Source organism: Oncorhynchus mykiss, chromosome 7 (genome assembly GCF_013265735.2).
Source record: "Oncorhynchus mykiss isolate Arlee chromosome 7, USDA_OmykA_1.1, whole genome shotgun sequence".
Classification (NCBI taxonomy): domain Eukaryota; kingdom Metazoa; phylum Chordata; class Actinopteri; order Salmoniformes; family Salmonidae; genus Oncorhynchus; species Oncorhynchus mykiss.
In genome coordinates, this window is record NC_048571.1 from 20,340,451 (window position 1) to 20,358,496 (window position 18,046).

Below are 18,046 nucleotides of genomic sequence, written 5' to 3' on the forward strand. Positions count from 1 at the left end.
CCCCTTTTGCCCTCAGAACAGCCACAATCCGTTGGGGCATGGACTCTACAAGGTGTCGAATGTGTACCACAGGGATGCTGGCCCATGTTGACTCACGAGGTCAGTCTATGTCATGGAAATGTTTTGCACACTCAGGGTACATCTACTTCAGCGTGAAGCAACACCGCAAAGCAATTTGACTACCGCCATTCCTGAGTGTCGCATTGATTTATTGAGAGCTTTGTTTATTCTCCTCCCATGCTTAAGGCCCAATAAGTCCGTCTGGGGGAATCTGCCGTGAGATATCAACCTCTCTACAGGGAGAGAGGGAGAGGGAGGGAGAGTGATTCTCCTTCGTAGTTGTTTTAACACAACGTATTATAATGTTGTCAGCAGCCCATGTTGTTAAAAAAGAAACGAGTCAAACAGTGGCCGGCTTATTCTCGCTATAAATTAACCAATGGCTTAACCTCAAATATACTGTAGAGCAAACATCTATTGTATATAATTTTGCATATTGATATATTGTATATTGTTATATTGTTTTTGGTATGCACAGAGAATCTCACTTAGAGAATCTCAGTGAATCTCACTTAAAGGTATAATGTGGGATCTGGGTATCTGGTCAATGGAGATTTCAATCCATTGTGTGTTGAAGAATATACCACAACAAGAGTGGGGCTGCCATTTTTCTAAGAAATAAATCCCAGATTGCAGCATTAATGTTGCAGTTTCAGGATGAATCACTAGAGCCCTCTAGGTCCTGTTGTTTATGTACTTTAGAGAAATATTTTTGGCATGTACACTTTAATCGTGTTTGGTTGCTGAACTCATTGCCTTCTTTCATGGAAAACGCCTCCAAGCCATTCCACCAACCTTGAGTAAATTGGCAACACAACAATAGGAGAAGTCCCCAGTGAGATAAATATATATAAAAAGCTCTGCATCTCCAATCTAGCATAATCACAGAAATCACGCATCATGCAATTTTCCCACATACTGTCATAAATCTAACCACAGTGAATACAAAACACATCTTCAGTAGAAAAATAATGTATGTTGTGTAATTCAGCCTTGGTCAATAACTACTAGAATATCTTAACGGAAATATTTATGCAGAAATGCACTAAGGAATCTTGAAATAATTTGAGGAATTGTTAGAAGGAGCCTGTGCTCTCTGGCCGCATTTTATCTGTGGTAAAGGTAAACACAAATCTCTGGATAACTGGATTTTCCTCCAGCCAATCTACCGAAGGGGCCAAGCCATCCACACATTTCCCGGGTGGAGAGTATACAGAGGTATTACCATATTATCAGGGGTATAGACCGCCTTCGGGGTTGCACTAAGTCCTCATCATTAAGTGTTCATTGCCAGGTGCCTCTTAGAAATGGCTTTCCTCCCAGGAACTCCAACCACTCCGCTAACAATCTGGTGTTTTACAGTAATGCATTCTAAACACAGGCACTGCGGGTTAGATATTCTTCATGTACTAAATCAGCACAGAGAAAATCAGACTTCTGAAAAATACCACTTTTGAGGTACAATGACTAATAATGGTATTTCAAGGGTTGGTGATAAAAACAAATGTGATTCAAATCTGCACACTGACACATATCTCCATTCTAGCAAAGTTACAGGAAAATCAAAAGTGCTATATCGAAAATGCTTTTTAGTCCAAGACTAGGCTCAATCTGGGTCCGGGAAACAAACCCTATAGTATGTGCCAGTGTAGTGTAGTCTACAGGTGCATGGATGTGGGAGGCCATGAGAACAGAGCAGAGGGTGTATGACTTGATTGTGATCAGTGATTGGAATTGGGGTGGCCTTTCGTTCAGTGCCTATGACAGTGAGGAACAGCAATCATGGTCCTGCTCTTCTCAAACAGCACTGAGCTCTCTATCTCGGCAGGAGGGATTCTTATCTGTGATTGAATTTGATTTGGTGAAACACAATTACCACTCTTGTCTGTGGGTCGAAACCAACCTCCGTGCAGACCTTGACCATCCGCTGGCACCTAAGGAGCCAGTTGAAGTGTATCCTTTACAACGGAACACACAGGAAAACATCGCTTCAGGCACTTCAGGTGGAAAAAGAGCTTGTCAGCGGCTAATTGGTTATCATCTAGCAACACTGAGGTATTTCAGTTCAATGGGAATGTCTTGGGTAACTGGGATTCTGAAAGAAAATATACGTTGGAAACATTCTTACTTCTAAAGGTGTCAAGAGTCAGTCAGTCGATAAGGAGGCCAAAGAGAGAATGGCTGTTCTTCTCCCTGACTGTGATTCTGGACAATTGTTGTGTGTCTGAAATATTTATTGTTCATATACCACTAATGGTATACTGTTGTGTATGTACGTAAACTCAGCAAAAAAAGAAACGTCCTCTCACTGTCAACTGTGTTAATTTTCAGCAAACTTAACATGTGTAAATATTTGTATGAACATAACAAGATTCAACAACTGAGACATAAATTGAACAAGTTCCACAGACATGTGACTAACAGAAATGGAATGATGTGTCCCTGAACAAAGGGGGGGGGGGGGGGGTCAAAAGTAACAGTCCGTATCTGGTGTGTCACCAGATACACCAGATACTGATACTGGCCACCAGATACACCAGATACTGATACTGGCCACCAGATACACCAGATACTGAGACTGGCCACCAGATACACCAGATACAGTTACGTCCCTGTAACGCACAGCATCCAGATTGCCTGCAATGACAACAAGCTCAGTCCGATGATGCTGTGACACACCGTCCCAGACCATGACGCACCCTCCACCTCCAAATCGATCCTGCTCCAGAGTACAGGCCTCGGTGTAATGCTCATTCCTTCGATGATAAATGCGAAACCGACCATCACCCCTGGTGAGACAAAACCATGACTCGTCAGTGAAGAGCACTTTTTGCCAGTCCTGTCTGGTTCAGCGATGGTGGGTTTGTGCCCAACGTTGTTGCCTGTGATGTGTGATGAGGACCTGCCTTACAACAGGCCTACAAGCCCTCAGTCCAGCCTCTCTCAGCCTATTGTGGACAGTCTGAGCACTGATGGAGGGATTGTGCATTCCTGGTGTAACTCGGGCAGTTGTTGTTGCCATCCTGTACCTGTTCCGCGGGTGTGATGTTCGGATGTACCGATCCTGTGCAGGTGTTGTTACACGTGGTCTGTCACTGCGAGGACGATCAGCTGTCCATCCTGTCGTCTCACGGTACGGCCATTGCAATTTATTGCCCTGGCCACATCTGCAGTCCTCATGCCTCCTTGCAGCATGCCTAAGGCACGCTCACACAGATGAGCAGGGACCCTGGGCATCTTTCTTTTGGTGTTTTTCAGAGTCAGTAGAAAGGCCTCTTTAGTGTCCTAAGTTTTCATAACTGTGACCTTAATTGCCTACCGTCTGTAAGCTGCTAGTGTCTTAAAGACCGTTCCACAGGTGCATGTTCATTAATTGTTTATGTTTCATTGAATAAGTATGGGAAACAGTGTTTAAACCCTTTACAATGAAGATCTGTAAAGTTATTTGGATTTTTACAAATGATCTTTGAAAGACAGGGTCCTGAAAAAGGGACCTTTCTTTTTTTGCTGAGTTTATGTATGTATGTATGTATGTATGTATGTATGTACAGGCAGTAGCAGCTGGCATGCAATTGAAATATATATATATATATATTGATTCACACTTACATGTCTGTACTTACATGGCTGTATATTGCCTCTACACTTACATGTCTGTACTTCTATTTCCAATTGCATGTCCAAGACCAAAAACATCCCTCTCTCTCCCCATAACATTAGTGCTCCAGGTAACAAGCTGTTACAAGCAGCTGGGGAGAAGGTGTGAACACAGATATTATATAGTTATGAGGCATATGGCTGTGTAACCTGGCCCTCTCTGTTTTGGCTCCTTAGATCCTGCCATGTCCGGCCCCAGCACAGCATCTACTGCTGTTTTCCCCCTGTCAGAGAGGCCTGCAGCAATCTCTATTACCCAGGAGAGAGAAAAAGAGAGGTAGCGAGAGAAGGGAGAGCAAGAAGGGAGTGAGAGAGAGAACAAGGGAGAAATAAAGAAAGAGAGAAAGGGGGAGAGAATAAACGAAAGAGGGGGGAAGAAAGAGAGGACGAGAGCCAAACTGAGAAAGATATAGAAAGAAAAAGGGGGTGGGGTTTTAAGGAGGCAGAGGGAAGAGGGGGTGTAGCCAGGCAGGCAGCGTGGCTGTCAGGCAGTGTCAGGATGATGAATGGGGGCCAGGCTGGGCCATGAGGTCTCTGATGAGAGCTGCCGAGCTTTACATCACTCTCCTGAGTGTTTGTGAAAGGTTATTAAAGGCACTTAAATCACCCAATCTCACACTGCATCCCCGCTCCCCGTCTGCACATTCCACACACTTCGCACTTCCAAAACGAATCTTCCATAACGAAATTATGAACTTACCTGACTGTGAATGGTTAAATATACAGTGTGGTCCCAACACCATATTTTATAGTAGGTATGGGTTTCCTTTCCACTCATACATTGTCATTTTGGTGCCACACCCACCACTGGTGTGCGTGGCCAAAGACCTCTATTTTCATGTAATCTGACCAAAGCACCAGTTCCAATAGAATCCAAGTGCCAATACCATTTAGCACTGCTGGGTGATTTGAAAAGTCCTAGTCAATCGATCAATAATATAATAATACTCTTAGCAAAAAAAAAAAGATCTTTAATTTACAATCTGTCGAAACTAAGAGAATAGAAAGGTTCAGAGCTTTTGTGAAACATCATCGCACATTTAAATAATAATAATATTGCAAATAAAATATACTGTGTCCTTAAAATGTACAGTATGTATAAGCTAGAAGTAGAAGCCTAAGTGTTGTTGTCCATTAGTTTACTCCAATTAGGGAAGGGGATGTAGGGTAAGGGGAAAATAATAAAGGAAAATAAATAACAAATTATATATACATAAAGTACCAGTCAAAAGTTTGGACACACCTACTCATACAAGGTTTTTTTATTTGACTATTTACTACATTGTAGAATAATAGTGAAGACATCAAAACTATGATATAACACATATGGATACATGTAGTAACCAAAAAAGTGTTAAAATTAAAATGTATTTTATATTTGAGAATCTTCACAGTAGCCACACTTTGCCTTGATGACAGCGTTGCACAGTCTTTGCATTCTCTCAACCAGCGTCATCAGGTAGTCACCTGGAATGCATTTCAATTAACAGGTGTGACATCTTAAAAGTTAATTTGTGGAATTGATTTTCTTCTCAATGCGTTTGAGACAATCAGTTGTGTTGTGACAAGGTAGGTGTAAAAGACCAAGTCCATATTATGGCAAGAACAGCTCAAATAGTCAAAGAGAAATGACAGTCCATCATTACCTTAAGACATGAAGGTCAGTCAATCCGGAAAATGGCAAGAACTTTGAAAGTTTCTTCAAGTGCAGTCGCAAAAACCATCAAGAGCTATGATGAAACTGGCTCTCATGAGGACCGCCACAGGAAAGGAAGACCCAGAGTTACCTCTGCTGGAGAGGATAAGTTCAGTAGAGTTAACTGCACCTCAGATTGCAGCCCAAATAAATGCTTCACAGAGTTCAAGTAACAGACAAATCTCAACAACAAATGTTCAGAGGAGACTGCGTGAATCAGGCCTTCAGGGTCGAATTGCTGCAAAGAAACCACTTCTAAAGGACACCAATAATAAGAAGAGACATGCTTGGGCCAAAATATATGAGCAATGGACATTAGACCAGTGGACATCTGTCCTTTGGTCTGATAAGTTCAAATTTTAGATTTTTGGTTCCAACCGCTGTGTCTTTGTGAGACGTAGAGTCGGTGAATGAATGATCTCTGCATGTGTGGTTCCCACTGTGAAGCATGGAGCATGGAGGTGTGATGGTGTGGGGGTGCTTTGCTGTTCACAGTGTCTGTGATTTATTTAGAATTCAAGGCACACTTAACCAGCATAGGCTACCAAAACATTCTGCAGCGATACGCCATCCCATCTGGTTTTCACTTAGTGGGACTATCATTTGTTTTTCAACAGGACAATGACCCAACACACCTCCAGGCTGTGTAAGGGCTATTTGACCGTGAAGGAGAGTGATGGAGTGGTGCATCAGATTTCCTCCACAACCACCCAACATCAACCCAATTGAGATGGTTTGGGATGAGTCAGACTGCAGAGTGAAGGAAAAGCAGCCAACAATGCTCAGCATTTGTAGGAAGTCCTTCAAGATTGTTGAAAAGCATTCGAGTTGAAGCTGGTTGAGAGAAAGCCAAGAGTGTGCAAAGTTGTCATCAAGGCAAAGGGTGGCTACCTCATAGAATCTAAAATCAAGAATATTTTGATTTGTTTAACACTTTTTAGGTTACTACATGATTCCATGTGTTATTTCATAGTTTTGATACTATTCTACAGTGTAGAAAATAGTAAAAATACAGAAAAACCCTTGAGGTGTGTCCAAACTTCTGAATGGTACTGTATATTTTTACAAAAGAAAATATATGGGAGATTGGAAATTATGCAAACAATTAAATTGATGGATGCCAAAATCTATCTGCAATATTAAAGCTGATCTACCCCCTAATTGTTTTAATTAATAATGCCATTACGCCAACTCCAGACTTTTACATTTGTTGGATGAAATGAAAATAGAGCTCTTTGGACACGCATACCAGTAGTGGAATGCATGAGAATGCATGAGCAGAAAAGTACCCCATACCTACTGTAAAATATGTTGATGGATCTTTGATGTTATGTGGCTATTTTGCTTAAACTGGCCCTGGGGCCCTTGTTAAGGTCAATGGCATCATGAACTTTACCCAGGACCGGGACATTTTATGCCAGAAACCTTGTTGCCTCTGCCAGGAGGCTGAAACTTGACCATAAGTGGATCTTCCAGCAAGACAATAACCCCAAGCACATATCAAAATCCACAAAGAAATGGTTAATTGGCCGCAAAATGTAGATTTTGTTGGCCATCTCAGTCTACGGACATGAAACCTATTGAAAACCTTTGGTTTGAATTGAAGAGGGATATCCTTTGTCTAAGCACAGACTAAGGATATCAAGGACCTGAAAGAAATCTGTGTGGAGGAACAGTCTTAGATACCTCCCAATGTGTTCTCCAACTCTTAAAACATTTTAGAAAAATGCTCAATACCATTATCCTAGAAATTAGAGTTATTAGGACCCCTACCTTTTTGTGAAAAAATGCATATTACTCGTTTAAAAAAATCTCCTTCTCTGACCAATTGTATTAGTATAAAATAATATAATTTTCAAACAATTTTGAGCATAAAATATACTGTAGCTCAGTATTTATATAATTTATTTATACAGTCATTTTTGCTCATCTTTATCAAGGGAGTCAATAATTTCAGACCCCACTGTGGGAGTATTGTCACGGTTGGACATGAGGGTAACTGTGTCCCTTTAAGGTCAAATCCATGTTAACAAGAAGTAAACAGGTTGAAAAGGAGTAAATGGGTTGAAAGTGGGTCCATCATCTTGGTTGGTTTATAGATATTAAATGAGGTTCTCTCTTCTGTAATTCTGCGTACCTTTAACTTGAACATTTCATTATTAACGGATTCGTTTAGAAAAGTGAAGGGCTATTCAACCAAACAATGTCAATAGTCCCCATAGGCCTTTAGTGTGTTGGTTAGATGTCTTTTCAAAGTTTCTTTATTTTATTTATGAAGATGTTTTCTTGTGGAGGTCTTTCCAAGACCCATTCTTGGACAGCAAAAGATGGTAGGATTAAATCCATAGTGTTGCTCTGTCTTTGGTGTATTTGTCGTCGTTGTTTGGGTGATCTCTGTGCAGGTTGGATGCACATGATCTCTGTCCGATACGCTGCACTTCTGTAGGGAGTCTCATCGCAATCCGAGCCATGCTTTCAAACCCCCGGCTCACCACCGCAGAAGCCAACCACACGTAAACCTTGTTTAAAAAAAACTCAGTTACAACCCCACGTCCACAACCAGCAACCACACTTTACCTTATTTCACACTGACATAAAAATGGTCAAATCCTGGCCATTTTAGCACAACCATCTTTGTAGAGTGGGAGTGGAAGACTCATATCCAAAAATGTTTTATTAAGTGTAGACTAACGGCTGAGGAGACAAAAAGCTGCATACTCTATTTTATTCCCAGTTATTCAATGAATAGATGAACCAATGTTTCTGTATGCAGAGCCTTTGTCAGGGTCAAAGCATATACCAAGGGCATTCGTTTTCCACATTCAATTTTGAGCAGACAATTGTTCAGTAAATGCAGAATGGAATAGATCTGTACTTATTGAAATGTTTGACCCCAAAAAGAGACTGGCAAGGATGATGTTGTAAATTTAATTAAAAAAGGCATACACCCTGAGCCCTGCAATTTTGTATTTGCTTTAGCAGAGTAGCTGGAAGTTTCAGTACTCCTCCTCTTTCATAGGGCAAGACATCTATAGGCCAACAGTAAGAACCACAGTTCAAGAACATTACAAACATTCATTTATTTTTCCTCTCTCCCTGAACTTGTGTTGAGTCTAGAGGTCGACCGATTATGATTTTTCAACGCCGATACCGATACAGATTATTGGAGGACCAAAAAAAAGCAGATACCGATTAAATCGGACGATTTTTATATAGATATATTTGTAATAATGACAATTACAACAATACTGAATGAACAATGAACACTTATTTTAACTTAATATAATACATAAATAAAATCTATTTAGTCTCAAATAAATAATGAAACATGCTCAATTTGGTTTAAATAACGCAAAAACACAGTGTTGGAGAAGAAAATAAAAGTGCAATATGTGCCATGTAAAAAAGCTAACGTTCCTTGCACAGAACATATGAAAGCTGGTGGTTCAATATTCCCAGTTCTTCAATATTCTCAGTTATAAAGTTTTAGGTTGTAGTTATTATAGGAATCATGACGAGTCGACAATTTTTCTCTATACCATTTGTATTTCATATACCTTTGACTATTGGATGTTCTTATAGACACTTTAGTATTGCCAGCCTAATCTCGGGAGATGATAGGCTTGAAGTCATAAACAGTGCTGTGAAGCAAGCATTGCTAAGAGCTGCTGGCAAACGCAGTAAAGTTTGAATGAATGCTTACGAGTATGCTGCCGCCTACCACCGCTCAGTCAGACTTCTCTATCAAATCATAGACTTAATTATAATATAATATGGTCAAATCCAGAAACTATCATTTCGAAAACAAAACGTTTATTCTTTCAGTGAAATACGGAACCGTTCTGTATTTTATCAGACGGGCAGCAACCCTAAGTCTAAATATTTCTATTACATTGCACAACCTTCAATGTAATGTCATAATTATGTAAAATTCTGGCAAATTAATTCGCAACGAGCCAGGCGGCCAAAACTGTTGCATATACCCTGACTCTGCGTCCAATGAACGCAAGAGAAGTGACACAATTTCCCTAGTTAATATTGCCTGCTAACATGAATTTCTTTTAACCAAAAAAATATACTTCTGTATATTGATTTTAAGAAAGGCATTGATGTTCATGGTGAGGTAAATTCGTGCAACAATTGTACTTTTTTCACGAATGCGCTTTTGTTTTGTTAAATCATCCCTCGCTTGGCGAAGTAGGAACGCAGAACAAGCTAGTTAACCTAGTAACATCATCAACCATGTGTGGTTTACTAGTGATTACGTGAAGATTGATTGATTTTTATAAGATACATTTAATGCTAGCTAGCAACTTACCTCGGCTCCTTGCTGCAATCGCGTAACAGGTGGCCAGCCTGCCACACAGTTTCCTCATGGAATGCAATGTAATCTGCCATAATCGGCGTCCAAAAATGCAGATTACCGATTGTTATGAAAACTTGAAATCGGCCCTAATTAATCGGTTAATCGGTCGACCTCTAGTTGAGTCAAATCCTTTTGCAGATGATGAATTTTTCTGTAAGGTCGTGTGTGTGTGTGTGTGTGTGTGTGTGTGTGTGTGTGTGTGTGTGTGTGTGTTACGTTATTCTATTGTACTGAGTTGAGGGGAAGTGGAGGCTGAGGGGGATGAGGGCCATTTCATGGTCACTGCTCCTCATTTGTCATTCAGTGAAGTTAAATACTGGTAGGTAAATACCCCCTGACACGAGAGGGCAAGTCGATCGAAAGTAATTAGGCAACTTTCATTTTTTTTATTTTATGAAAACGTCCGAACAATCCAACTACAGGGCTGTATAGGAGGGTGAAAGACATCAAGCTTAGTGGACTTTGTCCGCACTTTATAAAAGCTGGAGAAGCTGGAAAAAGACAAATGTTGCTTTACAGCGATTTTGTTTTCACATGAGTTGGAGTGCAAGTTACCATGGAAACAGCTTGCTTTGAGCTAATGCATGATCCCACATAACATTTAGAGGGAGAGTTTGACTACATCCTTGATGACATTAGTGTCAAACTGTATTGTAAACATCAGACTTGTTCGAGGTACGAGGAAGTGGTCCATACAATAGATCATCCTGAAGCAACATCAACAGTCCATTCAAAAGGATATGTCAAAGGTAATATAATGAACAAAAATATAAATGCAACATGTAAACTGTTGGTCCCATGTTTCATGAGCTGAAATATAAAATCACAGAAATGTTCCATACGCACAAAAAGCTTATTTCTCTACAATTTTGCCCACAAATTTGTTTACATGCCGCCTGTTAGTGAGCATTTCTCCTTTGCCAAGATAATCCATCCACCTGACAGGTGTGGCATATCAATAAGATGATTAATCAGCATGATCATCACACAGGTGCACCTTATGCTGGGGGCAATAAAAGGCCACTAAAATGTGCAGCTTTGTCATACAACACAATACCACAAATGTCTCAAGTTTTGAGGGATCATGCTGTGAAGGAATGTCCACCAGAGCTGTTGCCAGGGAATTGAATTTTAATTTCTGTACCATAAGCCGCCTCCAACGTTGTTTTGAGAATTTGGCAGGGCGTGCTGAGGAGTATTTCTGTCTGCAATAAAGGCCTTTTGTGGGGGAAAACTCATTCTGATTGGCAGGGCCTGGCTCCCAAGTGGGTGGGCCTATGCTCTCCCAGGGCCACCCCGTGGCTGCGCCCTTGCTCAGTCATGTGAAATCCATTGATTAGGGGCTAATGAACTTATTTCAATTGACTGATTTCCTTATATGAACTGTAACTCCGTAAAATCTTTGAAATTGTTGCATGTTGTGTTTAGATTTTTGTTCAGTGTATGTCATAGGTCAACAGGAAGTACTTACGCTTAGTCTGTCTCCTGCTTTTCCCTCTAGCGATGACTGGTTGTGCAACAAGTTGTATTGGGAGAAACTCCTCCTGTGGTCATCCTTCTCTATGTGAGAGAACATGTCATGTTGATAGTAGTCCATGATTGACGGGAACTTTCCCACACTGCTCCTCTTCATTGTCTTCTCTTCATAGTCAACTGCGGAGAGCCATTTTCAATCAATATATCTATCAATCAATCAAGATGAACTGTCTAAAATCAAATGATGTAGGCCTGCAGTACATCTAAATAACATCAATATTGTGTCTGTGGATGTGCGATGCAGGCGAGATTCTGACCTTGGTTGCTCGTCTTTGCTCTGTTGGTAAGAGTGCTTTGGGTGGAGCCTAGCGTGTTCCCTTCAGACTCTGTCTCGGTGTCACTGCTGCTGCCTGAGTATGTGCACACTCTCGCGGCTCTGTCCTGTTCACGAAAGAGAGGGACATCTGAACAGAATGAGAATATAGATAAATCCCTTTAAAGACTCCTTCCCAGGAGTCAGATGAACTTGTGGATACCATTTTTATGTCTCAGCATCCAGTACGAAGGAAGTTAGTAGTTTCACAAGAAAATGCTAATTAGCGTTAGCACAATGACTGGACGTCTATGGTAGACGTCTAGTCATTGTACTAACGCTAGTTAGCAATTGCTTCCTTAAATGGATACTTTGAGATTTTAGCAATTAGACCCTGTATGCAAGAAGATATCCATAGACTTCCAGCCATTGCGCTAATACTAGTTAGCATTGGCTCGCGAAACTACCTCTAACTTCATTGATACTGGACACAGCGACATAAAAATGGTATCCACGAGTTCATCTGACTCTGGGGAAATAGATCAAATCCCTTTAATATCACTGTATCCTCAACAGATTACGGAGATACTCTTTCATAATGGAGATGTGATATTGTATAGGGATTGTACAGAAGCCACAATTACTATGCTATTGCAGTCTATTTTGCTCCCAAAACACCACCCCTTTGACATAGGCCTAATAGTGCATGGGAAGTTCCTTACACTGGATGAGTTGAGGTCCTTGATGTTCCTCTTCTTGTCCACTTGTTCCTCGTGGGCCTCTGTAGTGACTGTGTGGCTGGTGCTGCATAAGTCTATCTGACTCAGTCGCTTCCTTCTGATCACATCTATCATTCAAAAGTAAAGAGAAACAAATCATGAGACACAGACAACAACCAAACCCACACACTCACACCAGGAAGAAAACCTACGCATTGCATGCATAGAGGGCGGGGGGAAAAAAGAGTCAAAGCTATTAGGTCCCGGAGTTTCAGTAAGACTCATATCTACATCCCAAATGGCACCCTATTCCCTTTATAGTGCACTACTTTCGACCATGGCCATAGGTTGCCATTTGGGATGCATCAATAGCTAACGCTATGCCAATATAGTTGTTAACCTGTGAAAGCACACGCTGTACAACATGAGCATGATGCTACAATTTCTTTAAGTGTGAGGAGAGTTTGGCATTTAATCTATTAATAGTCAATGGCATCCTCCCTACGGAGACTACACCGCTACATCTCTGACTTGAAGCAGCCCCGAAATACCATCTTCAAACTGTCACCCCCAATGACAAAGCATCCAATGATTGTCACAGCTGAGTCCGTGTGAATTTTAATGACTACCTACCCCTTCCTTCTCTCTTTTTTTTCTCTCTACAACTTCCTACCTTCTCCTGACAATATAATTAACTGGGCCTCGTTGGCGGCGGCGCCGCGGGAACATCAGCAGAATAATTTGTACTGTGCCGAGGACAAAATAGTCCTTTCATCTACTTGACAACCTGTGAGGGAATCCGTGGTGGAGATTAGGCTCCTTCTCTATTCCTTATAATGACAGCTGCTGGTCATGCCTACCTTAACTGCAGTACCTAGGTCACACAGATCGGCACTAATTCCCTGATTGCATAAATCACTGGGATCACTCATCCCTATACTGTACGAGTACATTGTTAGTGTTACTTCCCTCAGCCTATGTGATCCCTCTCTCTCTCCTTCCCACCCACGGTCATACTGTTGTGTAGCTGCAGTGAAAGAACAGGCAGAAGGTGGTTTATGATCTGTGTCGCTAATTGTTGCTAGTGAGTTTGCGTGTCTAATTGTCTTAGCGACTTATCCTTGGGATATGGTCTGTGGGTCGTATTATCCGGAGGGTTTTGTGAAGGTGGGTGGGGGGGACAGTGTCCTTTGTTAAGCAGAGCTACAGAATATAACTCAGAATACCAAATCAAGCCTGATAGGCTTGTCCATCTAGTCCAGCATTCAAAATGCATAGGAGATTGATTAACAAAAGGTAGGTTTTCCTTTTCACTGAATACCTTCAAGTGGAGAATGGATCCTCTGTTGAGATTGAGAGGGTAGAACATGTATAGTGAATTCTTGAGAGTGACTTAAGGGTCATACTTTTTTATTGAACCTTTATTTAACTAGGCAAGTCAGTTAAGAACAAATTCTTATTTACAACGACGGCCTAGGAACAGTGGGTTAACTGCCTTGTTCGGGGGCAGAATGATAGATTTTTACCTTGTCAGCTCGGGGATTCGATCTAGTAACCTTTCGGTTACTGGCCCAATGCTCTAAACACTAGGCTACCTGCCGCCCCATAATGATGTGAATTGAAGTAAAACACTGCCACCCTCATTGCACAATCAAATTGAGCCAGCGAGAATCAGAATTTTATCCTCTCTCATTTTATACACAGTTTATAGATGGGTTTACACCAAATAGGCTTTCATGATAGTGGCCAAACATCCTCTGAGCCTGCTCAGCCATTCTAGCGTTTATATGCAGCTGCGGATCCTTGGTTTACCTAACATAAAACCATTGGCATGAACCAGAGACAACACAGAGCCTGTAACAGTGGTTGTGTCCCTATCATTGACTTTTCTCCTTGAAGTGTGCACTTGAACAATCCACCTCACATGATGGGACTGGACTGGTATAAGAACATTGGTGTGAACAGCCAATGCTTATGGCAATCCAATGCTTCTTAATTCATAAAGGGGAGTGTGGAAGTGCACGCTTTGGGAGATGGGTATAGAATGGGGACGTAACGGGATGTTGATATGAGGTGAACCCCCACTCTTACCTGAGGTGGATGGTCTGGGGAGGCAGCTCAAGGCTTCCTGTCCACAACCTCTTCCAGTAACTGAAGGGTCAGACAGGGAGTGGCCCAGGGCACTGGTGGGTGGTGCATGCGGGTGGGTCTCAGACAGGGAAGGCACTTTCACATGGGATGGGGAATGAGCAGCAGAGGCCGAGACGAGGTCCTGGTCAGGATCAGTGGGACTGTGAACGCTCGCCATCATCCGGTCGGGGCTGGACTCAGATCTGGGAATGTGGCGCCCGTTGATCCGGGTGACGGAGTCAGGGAGGGGGAAGGTGCCAATCCCGCTGTCCAGGGTTCTCATCTGGCTGCTGGAGTCTGGGGGGGGGACAACACAGGAGAAGCAGCGTGTGATGATGGGTGGGGGTGGGGGAGCAATGGAAAAGGAGGAGGAGCCACTGGATTGGATTCACAAGCAACTGAAGGGGTTATGGGTAAAAAGGGCATCTTGGGTAGGTTCAATAAGATTGGAGGACGAATGGAGGCAAAAGCAAGAGAGACAGGAGCATTACTTCACCTATGGAGCACCTGGGTACAATCCAAAGCCAAATCATTACGAGAAACTGTAGAAATGTAACACAGGAAAAAGATCTGAACTTTTCGTATGACTTTGTCCAGTAATACGATCTGTTGTGTCTGTAATTCATCAGGTTTATTCCTATATACAAATCTATATACAAATCTGTATCACTTCTTCATAATATTAATAAAGGTATCTGACTAATCTTGAAAAGGATCTAAAATGAGCGGCCGCTTGTAAGTCCTAGCTCTCCCTGCGTTCCCAGTCTAATTTCACCCATTTGGAACCCAGCATGACTTTAGAGTGACAATTTATTTGTGATTTGTCTCCCTACCTCCTGTATCAGCATTATGTTGACTTACACACATTCGCCGAACTTGATATGTTCCACACTGCGCAGTGATCTAAGAGCATTGTAGCAACAGATGGACATAGCTTAAAATACACCGTTTTGCAAAGCCTCTCCGAGCGAGACAGATGGATGGCTGTTCGGCATGATCCAATTCCATGTAACTGTGAATGATGTTGGCTAATCATTCTGTGCTCATGACTTAATTGCAACAATTTGGGTAAGAAAAAGAAAGAGAGTGTTGAAGTAGTTCTAACATGAATTCAGTTTAAAGACAAAAGAGGGGGAAGGTCTTATGGCTGATATGACTGCAGCTTTGACATTCTGCTGTTCTCATTGTAGGTTGCACAGTATGTTGCTGCATTGCAAAAGTAGAAAATATCAATCTAGCGTTATATATTTATTGTAGACTAGTCGAGGATGGAAAAACCTTGGAAATGATTGATCCTTTCGAGTAAGCAGTTGTTTTGGAAGATATTTTTCCCCGTAGAACAATCTGTAAGTTCTGATTTCTTTCTTGCCTTTCATGGACAAGCATGGGACCTATTTTTTTTTTGTTGAGTTGGGTCGATTTCTGCTAGCTGTGCCCTTAACCCTGGAGCTTGGTCTTGTAACGCCCAGACCATAAACATCCACTTCTTCTATATGCCCTAACACATCCATCCATCGAATGAATAAATGGATGATTGAATTCATGAATTAACTGTTTCCCCTGAAGGGGATCAAGGCATGTAAGAGGTAGCCCTCGTAACTTTCATGGATATGCTTTAGTACAAACACCCATAAACATAGGGCTCGCCCAACATCATCTAACAGCTGCATCAAACCCTCATCATTAGGATCAAACCCTCGTAATTAAAACCAAAGCTCCAAATTGCCTCTTTATCAGAGGCAATGCACTGCTGTTGTAAAATACATGATTAACCTAATAAAGCAATATTTACAGTCCCCTCTAAATGTGAAGCCAGACATTCAATTAAACCAACAGTGAGTCAAAACAAGAATTCATTCAATTATGCATCAGAAAGGTCCCACTGGATGACTGGGAGTAAACACAGTCAACTTAAATCATGCTATTAGGACACAGTTAGAGTCATATTGTAGGCATGCGTGTCTTCTTCTGCCTCCCTTGCACCTCCTACTCCGCAGTAATGTGTGACAATGAGTTGTAGCTGAGGTGGTCATAAACCACCTCGATGGACAGATGGCCTGTTATGTTGCTCAGATTAATCTGCAATGAGTCATCACGGGGGCGGTAGTGGCAAGCCCCTAAAACAGCAGCTGATCAATTACTACAGAGTTCTGCATTATGCAGCAAGTGCAAACCAGTTCAGAATGTCTCACGTTCTTGATCCTACATTCAAGGGAAAAGACAGAGAAGATAAAGAGGGGGATATAATAGAGAAAGGGAAACAAAAGAGAAAGAGAGGAAGGAAAGAGAAAGAGGGAGACACCCATACCTCACAAAGCGTAATAACCAAAGGAGTTGATTTGGCGGTTGTTTTTAATATGCCCTTTGCACTCACACTATAACCAGGTCTAATATGGACCTCGAAGCCAGTTCCACCGATTATTATTCTAATCAGGGACTGGTTTAGACCTGGGACACCAGGTTGGCGCATATTAATTATGAGGTAGAACAGAAAACCAGCAGTACTCCGGACCTCGAAGGGTATGATTTTAATGGCCCTAGGGTAATGTTATCTAAAATCAAAGGGAAAAGTACCAGGGAGGGGCTGAAATTGTGTTTACTGTGATCCCAATCACTTCTACATTAAACCTCCTGGAGATAGAGAGCAAGTTCTGCAGACCTAATGACATGTTATGATGAGGACTCATGCAAAACCCAGACATGAACCACCATCGCAACTGCATGGGAATTGCAACCAGAGGTCGTGACTATCGTCACATGACCAAGACCTCAAACCGTTAAAAATCAACAAATCAAAGGTCAAACGTGAGCTGTTTATTATCTATTATCTATGCATAGTACCTTTACCTACATGTACACATTACCTCAATTACCTTGACTAACCTGTAACCCTGCACATTGACTCGGTACTGGTACCCGTATATAGCCTCGTTATTGTTGCTCTTCATTTAAAAAAATATATAGTTTACTTAGTAAATATTTCATTTTTCTTTAAACTGCAGTGTTGGTTAAGGCCTTGTAAGTAAGCATTTCATTGTAAGGTGACAAATAAAATGTGATTTGATTTGATTTGAACCATGACAAAGCCACACCTCATAGACTCGTCCTTTTCTAGTTTCTGGTTTTAATCCCTGCTACAATATCACATTATGTCAAAACAAAATGCAATTTTTGTATCTAGTTTCTTGTGTGTTCAGAGAAAATAAGTAATTGAGATCAGGCAAATGTGTGACATATTCTACCCATAAAAGCCCAGAGTAAAATTATATGCTAGGCTGGACTTCAGGACCTATAAGTGGACTCTGCTTAAATCTTTATGAGAGCTTTAATTCATACTGATGGGAGGTTGGATAGATGTGCTTAGCTGGCAGAATTAAATATGCCATTCAGTTAATTAGAATACAGAAACGATTAACAATCTTATTTTTGGCTCTGTTCCACGATATGGGGCCTAGTTGAATCAGGGAATTGTTCATACATCCTGGGAATTTTCCCATGTCAAAACAATTTCTGACAATATTTGTGTGGTCGACCCCTTCAATATAGAGGCTAGCATATAAAAATGACTTAGAGACAAAAAGAGCAGCTTTTATAAGTAACTGTATATAGGCCTTTGTTTTCCATGTTGG

General features: G+C 41.4%; 1 protein-coding gene across 7 annotated transcripts in view; it reads right to left on the minus strand.

The window, feature by feature from the left end:
- Window positions 1–18,046, minus strand: part of LOC110527459 (nck-associated protein 5) — a 179,816-nt gene that overhangs the window by 2,899 nt on the left and 158,871 nt on the right. For 5 of the 7 annotated variants that reach the window (XM_036982868.1, XM_036982869.1, XM_036982870.1 and 2 more), the window contains 4 exons: window positions 14,379–14,714; window positions 12,291–12,415; window positions 11,573–11,696; window positions 11,251–11,432 (listed from right to left, as the gene is read on the minus strand). In XM_036982868.1, coding sequence (XP_036838763.1) covers window positions 11,251–11,432; window positions 11,573–11,696; window positions 12,291–12,415; window positions 14,379–14,714 — 767 coding nt within the window. The other 2 variants (XM_036982873.1, XM_036982874.1) reach the window with 2 other exon arrangements.